At 39.9% G+C, this 20,096-nt stretch overlaps 1 protein-coding gene across 9 annotated transcripts in view; it reads left to right on the top strand.

Annotated features, from left to right (window-relative positions):
- The first annotated feature begins 5,889 nt into the window (after positions 1-5,889).
- Positions 5,890-20,096, top strand: part of SGIP1 (SH3GL interacting endocytic adaptor 1) — a 203,056-nt gene continuing 188,849 nt past the window's right edge. For 4 of the 9 annotated variants that reach the window (XM_049618512.1, XM_049618511.1, XM_049618510.1 and 1 more), the window contains exons 1-2: positions 6,049-6,137; positions 12,924-13,050. In XM_049618512.1, coding sequence (XP_049474469.1) covers positions 13,041-13,050 — 10 coding nt within the window. In that variant the 5' untranslated portion in view covers positions 6,049-6,137; positions 12,924-13,040. The other 5 variants (XM_049618506.1, XM_049618508.1, XM_049618509.1 and 2 more) reach the window with 5 other exon arrangements.

Genomic DNA, 20,096 nt, shown 5'->3' with positions numbered 1-20,096 from the left:
CTTCCCCAGCTCTTTCTACATTTGTGTAAACCCTGTCTTCATGATTAAACCCAATTATACCCATTAATATTCGAAGTATCACAACTGTCTTGAACAAACTCAGACATGCAGGGAGTGATCATCTATTGCTGTTTTATATTCAGCTTGTGGCCTCTGTGACAGTGATGTTCAGTGATGTAAAATGGCAAGTGGAAATTGGATACCAATTCTGTTTGGTAAAACTAGAAAAAGCATCAGAATCCTTGACAAGCAGGTCTTGTGAAGAATAAGCAGGAAAAGTAAAGGAAGATCAGGGATATGGACCACAATAAAATGGTAGAGAGCATTCAGGCATCCAGAACTCACCCAAAGCACACTGATACCATGCTGAAAACATAAATAATTGTAGGCTTCCCCTGCTGGTAGGAATGAGTGCAATTACTAACATTCTCTCGAGCTTTTGTCAGAGAAGATTCACAAGAAGTGCAGTTGCAGGTACAGACAAAAGGTATCAATGATGCTGTTTCAGAGGAATTGAAAAGGCGTGGCTTAAAATAGGGATATAAATAAACCTAGGTTGTTATAGATCAGAACTAAAACTAGGGCAAAGCTTATAATCCACAATATTTAATTAATGTGCTAGATTATAACCAGCTAATACCATAATGAAATTAATAACCCCTATATTACTTATCTTTCACAAAGCAAATATATTCCCCATCTCAAATCCATTGGTCAGGTCCACCCTGTGTATCTAATTTATAGTGCAGAGTTTCTCATTTAATAGAATTTATATTCCTATTACTATTTATCAAGCAACACTGAAACTGAAATGATTTATTTTGCAAGACCCTTTTCTTATTCCATTTTATGGGTGTAATAATTTGGTTAAAGTGTCAACTATAAAAGCAATTAAGATTTAGAGAACTTCGTAATTTGCCCTTTTTAATGGTAGAAACATTACACCATGACCTATTTCCAGTGAAGTGACTGAATAGGGGAACAATGATTTAAAAAAAAATTGCATAAGCAACTCCCAAACTTTAAATATGAATGGTTAATATTACAGCTTGGGCACACATTGATCCATTTAAATTAGCAGCCTTCAAAAATATTTGGTCGTACTACTTGAGTATACTGATGGTAGATTCTGCGATGAATTGGATTGGACAATAATCACAGAACCCACAGGAAGCAATCGAAAATGCAACACTTTTTATTGGATTATGGACTGTGTGAAAACACTGCCCAATTTCAACTGATAAACACATGTGCATGTATGCATGCACGTGTGTATATATATATATATATATATATGATGCATACCACACACTCGTACATGCACATCATAAAATAGAAGGTGAGTCATACACATGTTATTTACTTCCAGCTGGAAAATAAGAGCAGTTTTCAATTCACTTCACGGGATAGGCTTAATTGCAGCAGAAGCTCCCCAGGATCCTCCCACTTCTGCTGGCTCCTAGCTGTGCTCCCCTCGGATGGGTTCTGTTGACAAGACACCTTCTGGACACTTGCTGACAGGGACAAGTAGCTTATGGGTTTTAAGTGAAAAGGATTTGCTAAATAAAGCTTCAGTCGAAGCCTTCACCCCTCTCTCCTAGAGGTCAGGGTGCTAAAGTCCTTGGTAGCTATGGAGATCACAAGGTGAACCAATGAATTGTTTACATTTTAGAGCTTGCTGCTTGACATTGATCCCCAGTTAAACCCAGTTAGGAAATTAAGCTCATGCAATTATATTTTCGAAAGGAAAATGCAGAGTGAGAAAGCTTCTTTTTTTTTTTTTTATAGTCAAATAATTAGTGGTGGGTGTGCCTCTCTGATTTACTGTTAAAGACCAATTTAACAGTCTAAAGATTTGGCCTAATCTAAACCTCAACACATCATCCTGGTGAAATTAAGTCTACCAAGAGTCAAGGCTCTTCTTCTGTGAATAGATTCCTTTTTTTTTTTTTTCAGGAGTAGATTCTTTAATGTCCCTTACCCATTTAGTCCATCCCCCCTCCCACCACCCCTCCAGTAACCCTTTGTTTGTTCTCCATATTTAAGAGTCTCTTATGTTTCGTCCCCCTCCCTGTTTTTATATTATTTTTGCTTCCCTTCCCTTATATTCATCTGTTCTCTGTCTTAAAGTCTTCATATGAGTGAATTCATATGATATTTGTCTTCCTCTGACTAATTTTGCTTAGCATAATACCCTCTAGTTCCATCCATGTAGTTTCAAATGACAAGATTTCATTCTTTTTTATTGCAGAGTAATACTCCATTGTGTATATATATATATATATATATATATACACACACCACATATATGTATATATATATACCACATCTTCTTTATCCATTCATCCATCGATGGACATTTGGGCTCTTTCCATACTTTGGCTATTGTTGATAGTGCTGCTATAAACATGGGGGTGCATGTGTCCCTTCGAAACAGCATGCCTGTATCCCGTGGATAAATACCTAGTAGTGCAATTGCTGGGTTGTAGGGTAGTTCTATTTTTAGTTTTTTGAGGAAACTCCATACTGTTTTCCAGAGCGGCTGCACCAGCTTGCATTCCCACCAGCAATGCAAAAGAGCTCCTCTTTTTCCGCATCCTTGCCAACATCTCTTGTTGCCTGAGTTGTTAATGTTAGCCACTCTGACAGGTGTAAGGTGGTACCTCATTGTGGTTTTGATTTGTATTTCCCTGATGAGTGATGTTGAGCATTTTTTTCATGTGTCAGTTGGCCATCTGGATGTCTTCTTTGGAAAAGTGTCTATTCATGTCTTTTGCCCAATTCTTCACTGGATTATTTGGTTTTTGGGTGTTGAGTTTGATAAGTTCTTTATAGATTTTGGATACTAACCCTTTATCTGATATGTCGTTTGCAAATATCTTCTCCCATTCTGCCGGTTGCCTTTTAGTTTTGCTGATTGTTTCCCTCGCTGTATGGAAGCTTTTTATTTTGATGAGGTCCCAGTAGTTCATTTTTGCTTTTGTTTCCCTTGCCTCCAGAGACATGTCACGTAAGAAGTTGCTGTGGCTGAGGTCAAAGAAGTTGTTGCCTGTTTTCTCCTCTAGGATTTTGGTGGCTTCCTGTCTTACACCCATTTTTATCCATTTAGGTCTTTTATCCATTTTGAGTTTATTTTTGTGCACGGTGTAAGAAAGTGGTCCAGGTTCATTCCGCATGTCGCTGTCCAGTTTTCCCAGCACCACTTGCTGAAGAGACTGTCTTTATTCCATTGATATTCTTTCCTGCTTTGTCAAAGATTAGTTGGCCATATGGTTGTGGTCCATTTCTGGGTTCTCTATTCTGTTCCATTGATCTGAGTGTCTGTTTTTGTGCAACCATATTGCCTTGATGATTACTGCTTTGTAGTATAGCTTGAAGTTTGGGATTGTGATGCCTCCTGCTTTGGTTTTCTTTTTCAAGATTGCTTTGGGTATTTGGGGTCTTTTCTGGTTCCATACCAATTTTAGGATTATTTGTTCTAGCTGTGTGAAGAATGCTGGTATTATTTTGATAGGGATTGCATTGAATATATAGACTGTTTTGGGTAGTATCAACATTTTAACAATATTTGTTCTTCCTATCCAGGAGCGTGGAATCTTTTTCCATTTTTTTGTGTCTTCTTCAATTTCTTTCATAAGCTTTCTGTAGTTTTCAGTGTATAGATTTTTCACCTCTTTGGTTAGATTTATTCATAGATATTTTATGGTTTTGGGTGTTCTGTGAATAGATTCTATATGACTTTAGGTCCTTGGCTAATATGACATATTACATATTCAAATGTCTTTATTTCCTTTTGATTCCTTCCTTTGGTCTAGCACATGATTTATTTAGTTTGTAGGAGGTGATGAATACCAGTGAAAAACTCCATAAGATGCAGAGGCTTCATCTGGGCTTGATTCTTAAAAGGTTCATTGGTTTTATTCCATCCATGTCTTTGAACAAAGTTGACATACTGATTCTTATTTTGGCCAATGATCTTTAAAAAGAAAAAAGCTTTGGGGCGCCTGGGTGGCGCAGTCGGTTAAGCGTCCGGCTTCAGCCAGGTCACGATCTCGCGGTCCGTGAGTTCGAGCCCCGCGTCAGGCTCTGGGCTGATGGCTCGGAGCCTGGAGCCTGTTTCCGATTCTGTGTCTCCCTCTCTCTCTGCCCTCCCCCGTTCATGCTCTGTCTCTCTCTCCCCCAAAAATAAATAAAAAAAAAAAAAAAAAAAAAGCTTCATTTAGACTTCTTTGCAAGTGACAAATAGCCAACCTGACTTTGCTTGAGCAAAATGGGGAAGTTATCCAACTGTAGGAAGGTCAGAAGCAACAGCAGACAAAAAAAAAAAAAAAGGTAGAGGTGCTCCCAAGCCCAAAGGGCTGGCTCTTTCTCCCTCTCTCTCCTTGTCAGTTGCATTCCCTCCTACACACATGCTTTGTCCAGGTGAAGGACATGGCTGCCATAGCTCCAGATTTACATTCTTACAGCTTGTGTACCTAACAGGAAAAGGCTCTTCATTGACACGTTGGGTCTCTTGACCCTAAGGGAAGAATTCTAATTGGGTAATAATGCCTAATTCTAAGGCATTATTGGCTCAGCTTTGGCCAGGTATGTCTCTCTTGACCAAACATTGTGTATGAGGAGGTATAGCCATGTCAGGAGATGACAGAAACCATTTCTTCTTCATGACAGAGTGTAGTAGGGAGAGGAAGGGACTTTCTCCCCCAAAAAGGGGAGTGGTGTTACCAGAACAAAGGAGGAATATTGAATCCCCAAAATAACAATTAATATTCTCAAGCAAATTTACAATCCTGTAATTCCAAGGTTAAGTCATGAGCTTTAGAGTCAGACAGAGGTGAGTTCAAATCCCAGTTCTGATACTTCCTGTTTTCTTGGACAAGTTATTGACTACTTCTGAGCTCTATTTTCTCATCTGTAAATTAGGACTAGAATACCTAAATCAGGTTTGGGGGAATTACTTGAAATAATGGCCACAAATTACCTAATGGACTACCTATAGAATGCTCAATCAAATATAGAATACTATGAAATGCCTAATAAACTCAGCTATTATCACAGTGCCCTGTGGTTTTTGTTTCTGGTTGCTCTAATAACAACCCCACTAACCAGGTTTGGCTTTTGGACCCCATCTGAGAGGTAATTTTCTGGGCTTATGGTCCTACTGGGATATTCCCAGACCTCTCTCATAAAAAATGACATATTTGTTTATCAAATAATTTTTGAACACCAAATATGCATCCAGCATTGTGTTATCCATTGCAGGAAAAATCAAAGAAATAGAAGGTATACTTTCTTCCTCATAGACTTTCTTTGGGTAATAATTAATAGACACAAAATAATTAGGAGATGGTAAGCTATATAGTCAGAAGGTGATATGCCACATGCAGTAGGAGTTAAGAGAATGAAAGATCCATGTGCCTAATTTCCTGGAGAGGATTTGAGTTTGACCTTGAAAAAAAGCATGGCATTTATAGAAATAAAAGTAGGCATTTCAGATTAGGTAAGTGCAAGAAGAGAATGGCTAGAGCAAAATGGAGCAGTATTATGTTGTGAAGGAGGGATTGCTTTCAAGGATCCCCCCATCCACTTTACCACACATAAACACAGATTTTACTCCCAAGGCTATGAGAAATGAATAAGGAAGGTCTCAGCCCTAGGAATCACAATAAGAAGCAAATGTAGATTCGGGATGTGATAAGGCATATGTATGATATGGGGAGGGTGGTGAAGGGCGGATAAATAGTTCAGAAGCCAAAGAAATATACAGTGTGAAATATTGGAGATAAACAAAGATGAAGTCCAAAATGTGGCTATACTTTTAGTGCCTAAGACTTAATGGAAATGAAGGTCATTGGCATTAAGAAAGTCAAGTAACTGTGAAGTAGGTATGTTGGATCATGGCAGGGATGCTGAAGTCATGGATAATGAGGACAGGTGGTGAGGTAAAGAGGACTATGATACAGTTGCTGAAGTCATAGAGAAAAGTTTAACCTGGAGTTGGTTTAGGGTTGGTCAAAAGAGAAACAACTAAAATGGAAAAAAGTAAGCAGGATGGATTCTAAAAGATATTGTGGTAATGGCAGCAAATGATTGACACAGAGGCTGAAATGGGGAACTAAGAAAATGCTCTTCACCTAGTGAGTTGGGGATGAAGGGTAGGATATGGGAGAGGGAGATGGCCTCCTGTAGAGTAGATACAGAGGAAAGACAAAATAAGCCATTAAAGGAAAACCAGGATTGGGGTTAGGCAAGCAGATGGTAAAGTTTGACTAGAGGCATTTTTATTGACCATACAAGAGGAAATCCAGAATGCTGAAAGGGCTACTGGAGGGGAAATTGAGGTTGGGGAGAGATAAGGATGGAGGTAGGGCTGGGTAAGGATGGGTCTGTCAGAGCATCTTACTTTCCCTTGAAAGAGCAACTCGAGCAATATCTCTTCTCACAAGCTTTGCCTCCTCTCTACCCTAGCTGTTCCTCTTTTGTGTTGTCTTACATCAGAACATTTATAAATCTGTGTTTAATCTTGGTTTTCTCATCTGCTTCCTCCCCTGTGCAATAAGCTTCTTGAAAGGATTGTGACTTTTTCATCTTTATGTCCCAAAGCCTAAAAGTCCCTGAGCAGAGGCAATTCTTAACATATGTTTGCTGGACGAAGAAATGAATGAATGTGAATGTGGTGGTGATAAATACCATTAGCACATAACCCTCAATGGTAACCCATGCCCCTTGCCCACGGTGTTTATTTGGTTGGTTTTCTGTCAGTCTCTAGAACAGCAGTGTCCAATGGAAATATAATGTGAGCTATAAATGTGAACCACATATATAATTTAAACTTTTCAAGAGCACATTTTATTTAATCAAATATACATATAAAATATTATTTCAACATAAAATCAATATAAAAATTATTAATGAGATATTTTATATTCGCTTTGTGTTGTACTCTCTTTGAAGTCTGGTGTGCATTTTGACACTTACATCACTTACATCACATCTCAATTCAGACTAGGCAGATTTTAAGTGCTAAATAACCACATGTGGCTAGTGACTAGATAATGCAATTCTAGATTCTAGAACATTCATAGTGCTTTCCCTTTGGATGGCCTCTACACTTTCCTCTGTTTATATTACTCTTCCTCTAGCTCTTCTAAACAATATGCATTTTTATTATATCGTTCATTAAGGCTATAGACACAACATGTAAACATATGCAAATATTAATGTACACATTGTATATAAATTTTATAAAGATTGACAAAATGAAGGTTTATTTCTTGCACATTCAAAGTCCAATATAGATCAAGTAGCTGTCTATCATTTGGGAGGCATAAAGAAGTAAGGAGTATGTGTAGGATGTTTGCAAAGACTAGGGCTGGAAAATTCCATTGCCTTAATTTAGTCATATACCTTCACCCAGGTGCAAGAAAAGCCAACAGATACAGTCTTCCTGTGTATCCAGATAGAGAAAATGGTATGATAAACGCACATCACTGTTTCTGACACAATTTTATGTATTTTTCTTCCTAATTTTTTAGCCAGCATCCAAATAACAGGACTCAGTATTACATAACGATGATAAAAAAACACTTAAGTCTTAGTCCTAGTTTTAATAGTTTTTTTTCATTGTGTCTCCATTTAACAAGAGGAAAGATCTGGGGAAGAGATTTGTGCATTTTATCATCCTAAAGAAGTTTTTATTCTTTTATTGTTAATAAGGTTTCTATTTTATTTTATTTATTTTTAAAATGTTTATTTATTTTGAGAGAGAAGGAGAGAGAGAGAAAGAGAGAAAGGGAGAGAGGGAGAGAGAATAAGCAGGGGAGGGGCAGAGAGAGGGCGACAGGCATCTAAGCAGTTTCTGCACTGGCAGTGCAGAGCTGGACAGGGGGCTCAAACCCACAAACCATGAGTTCATGACCTGAGCTGAAATCAAGAGCCAGATGCTTAACCAACTGAGTCACCCAGGTTCCCCAAGGTTTTTATTTATTTAACAAATGATATAAATTAAAATTTATCAGCTATCTCTTCAGCAACTGTGCAGATGATATAATTTTCTTTTTAGTAACAATATTGTGAATGTGATTTATAGATTTTTTAAATGTTGAACTATTTTTTTTTACTCCTAGAATAGTCTAACTTATTATGATATACATATACATGTGTGTATGTGTGTGTGTGTGTGTGTGTGTGTGTGTGTATATATATATATAATTTTTTTTGACAAGCTGGATGTTGTGTGCTGCTATTTTATTTAAAATCTTTGCATGATATTCAGGAATCAGATTGGACTATATATAGTCTTACCAGGTTTTATAATTCGTAAAGTGAATTTTGGAGCGTTTTCTCTTTCTCTAGTTTCTTGTGCTGTTCAAGTTGCATGTGGGTTAACTGATTCTTCAAAGAGGAAAAGAATTCCTCTGTGCCTGGGCCAGTTATTGTTGCCGTGGGTCTGTGCTTCAAGCATATTGTTGCTGGGCAGTATCCATTATATCACTGATCATAGCTGTAGCATTCAAACATTTTTAATGAGAATGTTTTTACTACTTTCATGCACTCTTTCTGGCCCTCAGTCTGCTCTTTTACCATAGCACTCTGATCTTATTTATTGTTACTGCATCCTGAAAATTATAGCAAAAGCAAAAAAATGGGGTTTTTAAATGCTTTTTCCCGTTTTCTTTTTTTTTTTTTTAATGTTTATTTATTTTTGAGACAGAGAGAGACAGAGCATGAACGGGGGAGGGTCAGAGAGAGAGAGGGAGACACAGAATCTGAAGCAGGCTCCAGGCTCTGAGCTGTCAGCACAGAGCCTGACGTGGGGCTCGAACTCACAAACCATGAGATCATGACCTGAGCCGAAGTTGGGCGCTTAACCGACTGAGCCACCCAGGCGCCCCGCTTTTTCCCGTTTTCTGCATTTCCTCGGGGTGCTTCCGCTGCTTTAGTGTGTTGTAATTGTTTACTTTCTTTCTCTTTTGAAGCCACTGACTTCTCATGCACTCAGCCTTTATTGCTTGTCTTTATCCATGTAGGTCCAAATTAAGCAGCACTCCTAGCTGATGCACATTCCTTCCATACTCCAGGAAGTCTGGGCAGGGATAGACCGGTGAGTGGCAAGCATACCAGGGCATGTCTCGTATTTGGAGGGCCAAGAAGTAAGGTCCGCTTCCCCCTTCCCCTTCTCTCCCACAGAGAGGAGAATGACTATGGGGTCTGCAAGTTTTCTCAGGATGCAGTGAGTGAGGATATACGAAGAACCTCTCAAGTATGCTGGATGGGATTAGTGTGGCATTCTGAGTCCCTCTGGATCATGAATCCTTTTGTTAAGTTTTATCTTAGGTGAACTGAGTAAGCCTATTGTGGACGGCTTTTGTTTCAGTTGCTCTCCCCACAGTGATTCTGGTAATGGTGCTCCTTCTTTCTCTGACGATGTCTTTTCTACCCCTCCAATTATATAGAGGGTTCATACTATTAAGGGTTGTTTGTCATAGAAATTTGTCTACCTCCTCCCCATGTTTAGTCACGGTGTGGTGGACATGTGATGAATTTCAATGTAAACCCATTTTGGTTTGAATGCGTCCAGCATAAGTCACCAACCTGGTCCCATTGATTGGTCCAAAGGGTAAACAATGAGCCAAGCCAGGTCAATTAGAGCCCTTCTCCAGAAGTTTTTAGAAGTAGGTCTTGAATCGTCAGGCTGTGAAGATGTGCATTTAATATAACATACTTGAGCAATTTTTTATTTGAAGCAGAACTTTGTTCATCAGGTGTTCTTATAGTTGGTAATTAGCAATTGGTACTTACAGTCGGTAATAAACTCACACAAAGTTTAACCAAGATTGTGACTTGTCCTACCACCTTCAACTACACATCCCCTTCTTGGTCCTTCTCTGACAATCCTATCTGGACACTTCTTTTTCCTGTAAACACCCCACTGACTAAAAAAAATCTTTGAACTGTCTTTCTGTCTCTACCTAGCTGCGTTCTATGCCTAAAACAAAACTGATATGTGTCCATACCAAGTGTAGCTGAGAAGTTTGCTCTAATACACGGCAAAATGTACACTGGGTGAGAGGAAGCAGGCAGCCTGGGTTTCTCTGGTTCTCTTGGTCCCTTATTTCTCTGACAATAATCCGCACACCTCAGTGCTTGCGCTTACCTCCAGATTTTATCTGAGCCATTTTTCTTATTTAGAACTCCCTATTTTATTTAGAATTGCCACGCCAATTCCAGTCCATTTTTTTTCTGAACTCTAAACTTCCACCTCTGTAAGTGGACCTTCCCTAACCTCCTTTGATTTAAATCTCTCTTCTACTCACCTGTCCCTCGGAACCTCAGAACGCTCCAACATGTTACACCCCTGGATGCGTCACCAGGTCTGCCACTAAGTTGTTCTCTGTGCATGTAGTGTAACTCTCAGCTACAAACTTCTCTGATGCCTCTGGCAGCCCTTTGGTGGTAGTAACACTAAATATCAAAACGCTAACATGAGGGGTTTATTATACTCCAGACACAATGCTAAGTAATTTACTGGCAAGGTATTTAGAATAGTGTTTGTATGTAGTAAGCAATTAATAAAGGTTTGTTATTACTGCTATTTATAACCCTATGAACTTGGTGTTATTTTTATCTCCACTTCACAGATAAGGAAACTGTGAGGCACAGAGAGTTACATAACTTGTACAGGGTCACAGAGCTCATTGAGTGGCTGAGACAGAACTTGATCCTAGTCTGTTTGATGGCAGTATTTATCCATGTTCTTACCCACCACAAAAAAGTTGGCTAAATGCACCTACACCAATGAATCTTTTTCCTGTAGTTTTCAGAACAGTGTAAGTTTTCCTCAATACAGGTTTTACTGCGTAATTCTTTTCCCTTTCAAAATTCGATGGCCGCATAGATGTAATGAACAGGGTACAAGTATTTGTACCTCCCTGGAGAGTGTCTATCTGAAATTTCAAGGCCATTGAAATATCTGTTCTTAGGGAGAATAATGAGTTTTTAAAAACTTCTAAGTTGCTATGGAATTGAGTTTTTGGTTTTTTGTTTGTTTAACTGTTCATATGCCTTCCACTCAGCTTTTTGAGTTATATTTCTTTTTGTAGTTCTTAGCCAGCAATACCTCGTATTTGCTCTGGTAGAAAGAACTAGACTATGTCAAGGGCTAAGCAATATTAAAAGTTCGTGGCTATGTTTATGACATAAATGATTAACAGTAGCATCAGAGACTCAACATTGATCATGTGGTGATCTTACTTCTTAAAGTTATTTCATCTGATGCACATTGCTCTGTGATGTTATGGCTTTTCTCCCAATCCTGGTGCTAGATTGGAGAAATGACCACTTCTGCTGTTGTCCCCTAGAGTTCTACAGACGATTTTCCCTTTCTTCTGAACTCCCCTCCTCCTACTCCTCCCTCCCACGTGCCGCCGCCTGCTTCTTCCTTAGCTGTCAGAGCCTACCAGAACGGAACCGAAGATCGCCGGCCCCCAGGGCCCGAGGCCTTCGGAAAGGCTCTCGGGGTCCCTGGGGACTAGTCAGGTGACAGATTCTCAGCCAAAGCAGCCCGGGTGCCTTAACCCTTCCCACTTAGGCAGCAGCCCGCAGGCACCCAGATCCCATCCCTGGAAGCTGCAAAACCCTGGGCTCCACCCACCCATCCGGCCAGAAGCCGGCAACCACTGCTTCCCTCCGGATTTCCACCGGGGCGAACGAAAGGGCTTGAAGGCGGTTACAGATGCCGGAGGCGCGGGGCGAAAAACGGTGTCCTTTAGAAGAAAGTTGGTTTATTACTGGGCCTGCAGTTGGCGGCACGGCCCCGCTCCACCTGGGGAAGGAGGCGGCGCCCGCGCGCGGGGCCTCGGGGAGGCGCGCGGCGGGCCCGGAGCGGGGACTGGAAAGCCGAGCGGCGGCGCCGCGGGGTCGGGTCCCGGCCGGCGGCGCGCCCCGGTTGCCTCTGGAACAAGCGGCGTGCACAGCTGTCTTCCGTCGGGCGCGGGCCCGGCCGCCCGGCCTGCTGCCCTCTCTCCCGCCTCCCGCCCCAGAAATTATCTCAAGCGTTGCCAGTTTGATTCCAGAGCCCCACTCGGGTGGGTTCTTTTGTTTCTTTGTTTTAATGACAGTTCCCAGCCCTTGGGCATGTCATGCGCGATTAATTCCCTGGCTCTGTTGAAGGCAGCTGGGATGAAATTTCTTCTGCATCATCCTTTTGGGGATAATTGCTTATAATGTGACGTCAGCCGGATTGATTTTTCTCTCTTGAAAGAGACAGAGAGAGGCGGGGGGTTGGAGAGAGAGAGAGATAGAGAGAGAGAGAGAGAGAGAGACTGACTCACGGACATGTGCGGAGGCCACAGACATTAACATTTGAAAATGTGGAATTCCTTCAGGGCAAAAGGAGACGGGGATGGAAGCTTAAAAGTGTGCAGCTAAGACATCAGACTGCAGAGAATTAAGTTTTTCTTTAAAAAAAAAAAAAATCCCCTCCGCAGAGAGCCACTTAGGTGCTCCTTTCATGCCCGAGTCCCCGTTAAGGTGGCAGCGCCTGATAATTAATCTCGGGTACCCAGCCGCTGCAATAGGCTTAAGAAGACCAAGAGGAGGGGCGGGGAAGTGCGTCACCAGGTGGGGAAGGGGCTGTGCGTTGGGTGCCAAGCGGGAGGGGTGGGGGTGGAGGGGAATAGGGACGGAAAATAGGTTCTGTGTGCTCTCCCGGGGTATTGTGTCAGGAGATGCAGGCTGGCTACCATGTGACGCGGTCCAGAGCTGAAGGGATTGGCCGAGGCAGCGCAGGCGGTGCAGCTCGGCCGGCTTGCTGTTCCTCTCCCTTTCTCTCGCAGCATCTTCCTGGGAGCCTGTAGGTGAAGCAGCACCAGCAGCATCCATGGCCTATCTTTGGGGTTAACATTTGTCTCATTTGGCTTCAGCAGTGGACGGAGCAGACCTCTCGGCAGCAGCGTCGTGAGGACTTAGCTGGGACCTGGAATCGTATCCTCCTGTGTTTTTCAGACTCCTTGGAAATTAAGGAATGCAATTCTGCCACCATGATGGAAGGTAGGATGCTTTCTGCTGTGGTTGACTGGCTTCAGGCAAGGTTTGGGCAGAACAGCGTTGAAGAATGCGTGCAGCCTGTGTCGGTGGCTGGTCTAGAACCTGGTTGCCAGGATTTGCAAGCAGAAATGCTGCAGTTTGCTTGCAGCGGACCAGGGCTCAGACTAATGGAATCAAACCACAAGGCTTCTGTTTAGCTCAGAACCTACAGAGCTCCCAGCTCTTTTGAGAGGAAACAAAACAAAACAAAACAAAGCAAAACAAAAAAACTAAAGTGCATCCAGGGAGCTGAGATAGAGCTAAGAAAGAGCTTGCAGAGCAAATAAGTTGGGAGAGAAGATAAGGTTTTCTGCTCTGGGTTCCTGGGACTACACTGATTAAACATTTACAATGGAAACTTGTTTTCTGAAATTGACATTAGATAGGAGAGGTCATTGACTGAGTTATCCATGCTGTCATTTTCAGTGAACTGTTTAAAAATTTTTTCTTAATTTTTGTAAGATATTTTTATCTCTGCAATTTACATCTTATTGTTGGGGTGAGAGGTGCAGCAAATTTGGTCCATAAACTATAGTTATATGGGGATGCCATTGCAACAGAATGAGCAATATGAGGAAAGTGTCTGCGCCTCTTAGCCCTGGGTCCAGGGTGTTATCAGGTTAAAAAAAAGAATTTTGTGCTTCCTAAATGCATTCCATGCAATGATTCTTAGCCAAGCTCCAAATGATTACTTACTGATTACCTTTCTGCATTCAATATTGAGTATAAGAAGGAACTTTCCCTGGGGAGATGTTGTTTAAACTATATTTTGTTCTGCTAAATTACCCTTCCAAGCCTGAGATAGTGACAGCCAAGATTGCCTCAAAAAAGCACCAAGCTGATTAAGAAAGAAGCAGGCAGCCCTACCCCGGCTTTGATTTTGTTTTCACACTACAGGATGGTGCAAAACTCCTGGCCTTTCCTAAGATGACAGGCAGAAATTTGTCCCCAGCCTGGATTTCACAATGCAGAATCGAGTGCATAATGGGTCTCAAATCAGCCATGAAAATGGCAGAGAGGCCACCTCTTAAAGCCAAGGTCTGTCCTACAGATTTTAAACATTCCTTAGAAATTTACCAAAATGGAATAAGAGGAGGATGGTTTCAAAAAGCAGTCGTGTAGCCTGCACTAATTTGGCAGAAATGAATTCTTTTTGCTCTCTCTGTTATCATGTCAAAAATTGTTAATGTAATTTTGGGGAGTGAAGAATTCTACAGTCATGGCCCACAGATTTTAGAAAATAGCTTTAAAAGAGAGATTGGGTATCGTTTTATTATGGAGCCTGGTCTCAAGCTAGTTCTTTAAAATACTGGTCTAAATAAACTGAGATTACTAATGCTGTAAGATTAAATCATTTTCATTAATTCAAAATGAATTTAATCTTTGAATAACAAGACAAGACGAACAGAAAGTGTATTACTGATACACTTTTCAATTTAAACTCAGGTGGATTACCCTCTTCAGAAAAAAAAACAAAAACAAAAACAAATCTTGTCTACAGAGGTACTGTATTTCTCCAGCTAAATTTCAGTTGCAGTATCTCTTAAAAATAAATCTGCATACATTCTGATGAGGTTTGAATCTTACACATGAGAGTGGAAGATCATTCATTTTTACTTCTTGCTTTGCAAACTATGGAGTTCAAGCGTTCTTTTTGAAGGAAGTCGTATTTATTGATGCTTGTTAATGACTCTCCTGGAAATATTGTCTATTGTGCCATCCCAGAATGTCAGTTCAAAGCCCTATGATAAGCTTATCTGAGCTGCCTAAACTGAAATAAGAACTGTAACAAAGACGTGTGTAGGAGCTGAATTAGCACTATTGCTCTGGGTTTGCCAGATTGATCTAATGAAGGATGTTATCTTAGCACTTGTGAATTAGAGGTGACACTATGGATCCCTTCCATCAGTCCCTGCAAAAGGAAATGGACAAGTGTTCCCATTGGCTTCAAAATTTACATGAAACTAATAATTTGTATCTACCCACAGTTCCTACTTAAATGCTTTTCAAGACTTATTATCTTAATGGTTCCTGACCTTAGAAAGGCAGGTAGGAATCTTAACCAGAAATCAATTTGCCTGGCAATAGCATTTCCACTTAGTTGCCAGTCTTTTTGGCAATATATGCATGTTTCTGATACTGCATCCCAGAATTTCACCTCCAAATAGCTCTTATTCTGAAGGTGTGGCATAGCAGTTACCATATCCATTAATTCACCCCTAGAGGAAGTTAGGTTGTTCCATCTATCACAATAACCTTGGAAAGATAAGGAACCCCCTAAAGTCACCCTAAATCCTGTCATGGAAGCCCTCTGCTGAAACATCAGTGGGCTCTGAGAATGTGTCACCCAACATTAAGATAGTTAAAATTGTGTCTCTCCTCAACTAGTACATGTCACACACACACACACACACACACACACACACACACAGAGTTACACACATGTAGTCGTCAATACTACATTATTAACACTACATTATCAACACTAATTATTAAGAAAGGGAGAGACCCTACATTTACATTGTGTATGTATATATATTTCTATATTCACCAGAGTCCGTTAGTCTGCTGCTCAGGAAAGCATGGCCATGGCAACTTTTCAAGCCACTTCTCTACTTTGTGTAAAACAGGAGTAAACAAATAGTCTTCAGAATGGTTCATAGTTTAGGTTTGTGTTCTTGTTTTGATGGAACAAGATATGAGCTCCATTCATCCAATGCCTATTAGAAATTCTGGTCATAGATGAGGAACATTACTACCTCCACAGTGATACTAATATCATATAAGGTAGTGAAATAATTCTGCAGGGGCCTCCCATGTTACCAGTAGTTTGTGGCCCCATGATTCCTTTCAAATATTTTTATTTAAAAACATGCATTTTAATTTTATATTTAATTCATTGATTCCTGCAGTCTTTATTTTTCGGCAGTGGTTGGTATTGAGTTGTGTCTTTCCTAAAGTATGCCACGTGATATGGAGCCTTCCATGGTATGAATGTGAAGGGAAGGAGGGTGAGCAAAGGGAGTTATTTGCTTAAAGGCACATGTATGGGTTAAGCTTACAATGCGGTCTATGTGGTTTGGGCAGCTCATCAAGGATTCTGTTGTTTTCACATATTATTATTAAAGTTTGAAAATGCCATTTTAGCTACCCCTTCCAAGATAAGTGAAGCTAAGTCAGGGTTTCTTAGGAAGTCTGTTTACTTGTAGGGCAGCCTGGGAAGTTGTCCCTTGTCTTGAAGAACTGCACCAAAAGTACTTGTTTTTAGTTCCATGGTCAGGTTCTTAGGTACTGTACTGGAAGGATAAATGTTTGGGCACCAGTGGTTTCATCCTGTGTAACAATTTTTGAGATTAACAAGCATATTGTTAATGGCTTACTGGATATAATTGATTTAATAAATTTTATTATATTCACTATTCACAATAACCTGTGAGTAAGTATATTCTGCATGCAGTAGTTTTGGTGTCCTTTTTCTAAATTGGAAAAATAAAAAATAATATTTTGAGGCAGAAAAATGGCAGAATGGAATATGAACCCAAGTTTGTGTTTTTTAAATCAATTCAAGGTCTAATAGATGGTATAGAATGAATGAGATTCCTTTATTATGTAAAAAAAATATATATATATATATTTTGCCTCCTTGAATTGTAGAGGAAAAACAATGAACCAGCATCATCACCTGGCTGTTTTGCCCCCAGCGTGTTTACCTCAGAAAACAGAATACACATTTTTCCTGAATTCTCATAAATAGAGATGAGAATGTTCTGGACCCAAGTTCATTTAACAACAAAGCTCATATTTTTGACCCCTCATAACATTTCAATAGGAACCGTTTTAAAATTTGTATCAAGATGGGCATCGTAACCTAATTGAAAACTAGGACTTGATTTCTTTTGTGGCATATTCTGTCTCTCTTTTTTTTAAATATGAATACTCACAGGACCATGCCTTTTAATTCCTCATTATTGCCTTTTATCTCCAAAATTATTGTTTAGACAATTTTGAACAATTGTAGATTAATTGAGCTTCTGTTGTTGCAATGAACCTTATAATAGTAAAGATTTTTTTTTCTCCGTCTAGAAATAGAGTTTTATTTATTTGGAAAATTCTTTGATGTGATCAAAAAGGAACAAAGCATTTTCAAGCTGGAACTATTCATTTTCTAGTTAGCTAAGAAGTTCTAAAGGGAATTCTCTTAATTTCCCAGAAATAGTGAAGTTATTTTGGAAAATCTTAAGCATGCATATGAGATTCTAATACATGGACTATCGTATATGTAATTTCTCTCCTTCCTCAAGGTTCAGTGTTAGAAAGGGCCTTCTTATATGCATAAGTTCCCATACAACTCCAGGGATCAACTTTAAATCTCTACGAAGAATATGCAGCTTTAAAACAATTATCTTAGCTAAACCATTCTAGAAGACTGGGTAAATCTTTCTGTTGGATTTGATTGACCCATACGTTATCTATGTTTCAAATAAACAAATTGCAGGAAGTCACCAGCTCACAGCTTTTATGTTCCTGAAAGTTTGTTTATGAATTGCTCACTTGAAACAAATTTTCCCATAGGGATAATGATATATATGATGATTAGATTCCCACACTGGTCCTTCAAAGGCTATTGACCCATTATCTAGTTGAAATACTAAATATTTGCAATGAAATGTGTGAAGAAGAGTACTGATACTGCAGTAAGTAGCCAGAAGAGAACCATGGAATTAAATGTGTTTTCAATTTTAAATGTTGCTATTTGTAAAAAGGAAGGTCTAATTAAAGGACAATGAGATGGAGAGAGAATTTGAAGGTAGTTTTTAGGTATATTTTCAGAAGTTTTAGAGACTTATGACACTGGATTTTCAATTATGTTCAATTTTACTTCCATACTTGTGGTTTACTTTTTCTCAATTCAACTTTATCATATATACTGCTGTTGAACTGTGATTAATTTCATTATGTAAACTCGCAAATGGAGTTAATAAAGGGAGAGAGAATTTACTGAGATGATGGTACAGGAGTTGAAAGGGGGAAAACGCTTAAGGGATTATAACGGATTTGGGCTCACGTGTCTGAAAAAGTCCCTGAGGAGTAATGAACTGAATAAGGAGATAGACAGGAACTGGGGGCAGGATCCCCTTAAGGAGAAAGTGGGTGTGTGGCAGAGGGGCTGGGTCTAACCGATTTCTCTGCTGACTACCAAATATTTCTGCGGGCACAGAATGGTTTGCTTAGAGGGACCGGGCTACTGGGGATGGAGCTTTAGACTTGGAGAGGGGTCAGTCCCCTTTCTCGGAACATATATGCCATTTAAGTGTATCCACAGAATGTCACAAAGATACTTAGAATCTTTATTTAAATATCGTATATCATGTCACTTCCTTGTTGAGAAAAACTTCTCTATCTTCTCATTTCTGTTAAAATTCATTGCATACTGGAGACTGCACACTCTGGCCCACTGTGCCTCTCCAAGCTCATTGCATGCCTTACTGCCACTCTCGGAGTGTTTAGAAAAAATGCTTTCCTGACTCAGGGCTTTTGCTCTGCCTAGGACACTATTTTGCCAGTTCATGGAGTGACCGATGTTCTTGTGGTCTTAGCAAAACTGCCACCTTCTCAGGAGGGCTTCCCTACCATCTTGTCATCCCAAGCTCTCAAACACACAACCTGGGCCACTGAGTACATCCCAGTCTACCCTCTCTCCTCAGAGATGTGTTTATGATTCATCATTATTTAATGGTGTATGGGCTGAATTTCTCAGAGCTAAGCTCTGCAAGGGCAGGAATCTGGTCTATCATATTCACCTCCTTACCTTTGGTTCTTGACACACAGTGGACACTTGGTGTGTTTATTTATTGGATAAATGAGTAAAACCAGATATAAATGACTCCAGTGACTTCATATGGTACATTGTAAGGTATTATTTGGTGCATTATAGTGGATGTAAGAAAAATAAATGCTCAAACTTGTTTTCTTGCTGGAGAAGCAACATGAAATGAGAAAAAGCAATGTATTATGAAGTGGGATATTGTGAGATACAGATAATACATTTTGAGAAGCAAAAGAAAAGAAATAGTCCATTTGACAATATATGCATGAGCTTGAATTATTTTGGTGATTAGCTCCAAAGAAATGATTTTATAATACAAAGAGGCAAGTTATAGCACAGCCATTCAAAGAAATTCCCAGGATCAGTGTTGTCAATATGCTGTACAGATTTTTCCTTCTCTCTCTCCCTTCTGCCCTCCTTTATTTCTGCCTTTTCGTTCTCTTCTTCTCTCATTCTTCCACCCCATCTTTCTCTTCTTGGGCAGTCTTTGCTTCTCTCTGGTTTATGACCAAATCTGAAAATCCTGGCTCCTGGAGCTAGAGTTTGACTTGGAATTTGGCAAAGTATTTTTAAATAAATAAATGAATATAAATGAGTGTAATGTTGTATGATATATTTGTGCAAGCAGTGGCAGTGTCTTATGGTATATGAGGCTTTTTAAATGCCAAATTATTCCTGATCAGAGAATTCATTACTCTTGGAAACTCAGTATGGTCGTTGAATTTGTGCAGTGGATTTTTTTTTTGTAGAAAGAGCATGGACCCAGAAGTCAGACATGGGTTTGAGCCTTAAGTGTTGTGACTGCTTGGCTGTGTGCCTTGAAGAGGTTACTGTAACTTCCTGGGGTTCTGTTTACTTGCAAACAAAATAAGAGAATTGATCTGCCTACCTCTAGAACTTCTAGCTCTAAGAGTTTCTGGCATTCATTGAATGGTTTGGAGTCTCCATTCTTACTGTCTTCAAGGTTTACACTGAATGATTGACCCCTTTTCCTCCCATCTCAAAATATACTTGTCCCTAACACAAAAGTAATTCAAATGTATTACTATCTTCCTTTTGTTGGATACTCCTCCTCCTTTGTTGGATGCTGCTCCTTGCACGTATGCCACAAGTTGGTCTTGCACCTTTAAGGTACTGGAAGACAAAAGTGCAGTTATGCAACCCTTTTCTATAGCCCCTAGCA

Source organism: Panthera uncia, assembly GCF_023721935.1.
Source record: "Panthera uncia isolate 11264 chromosome C1 unlocalized genomic scaffold, Puncia_PCG_1.0 HiC_scaffold_4, whole genome shotgun sequence".
NCBI classification, from domain to species: domain Eukaryota; kingdom Metazoa; phylum Chordata; class Mammalia; order Carnivora; family Felidae; genus Panthera; species Panthera uncia.
The sequence above is the reverse complement of the archived record's forward strand: the minus strand, read 5'-3'. Positions and strand labels throughout refer to the sequence as shown.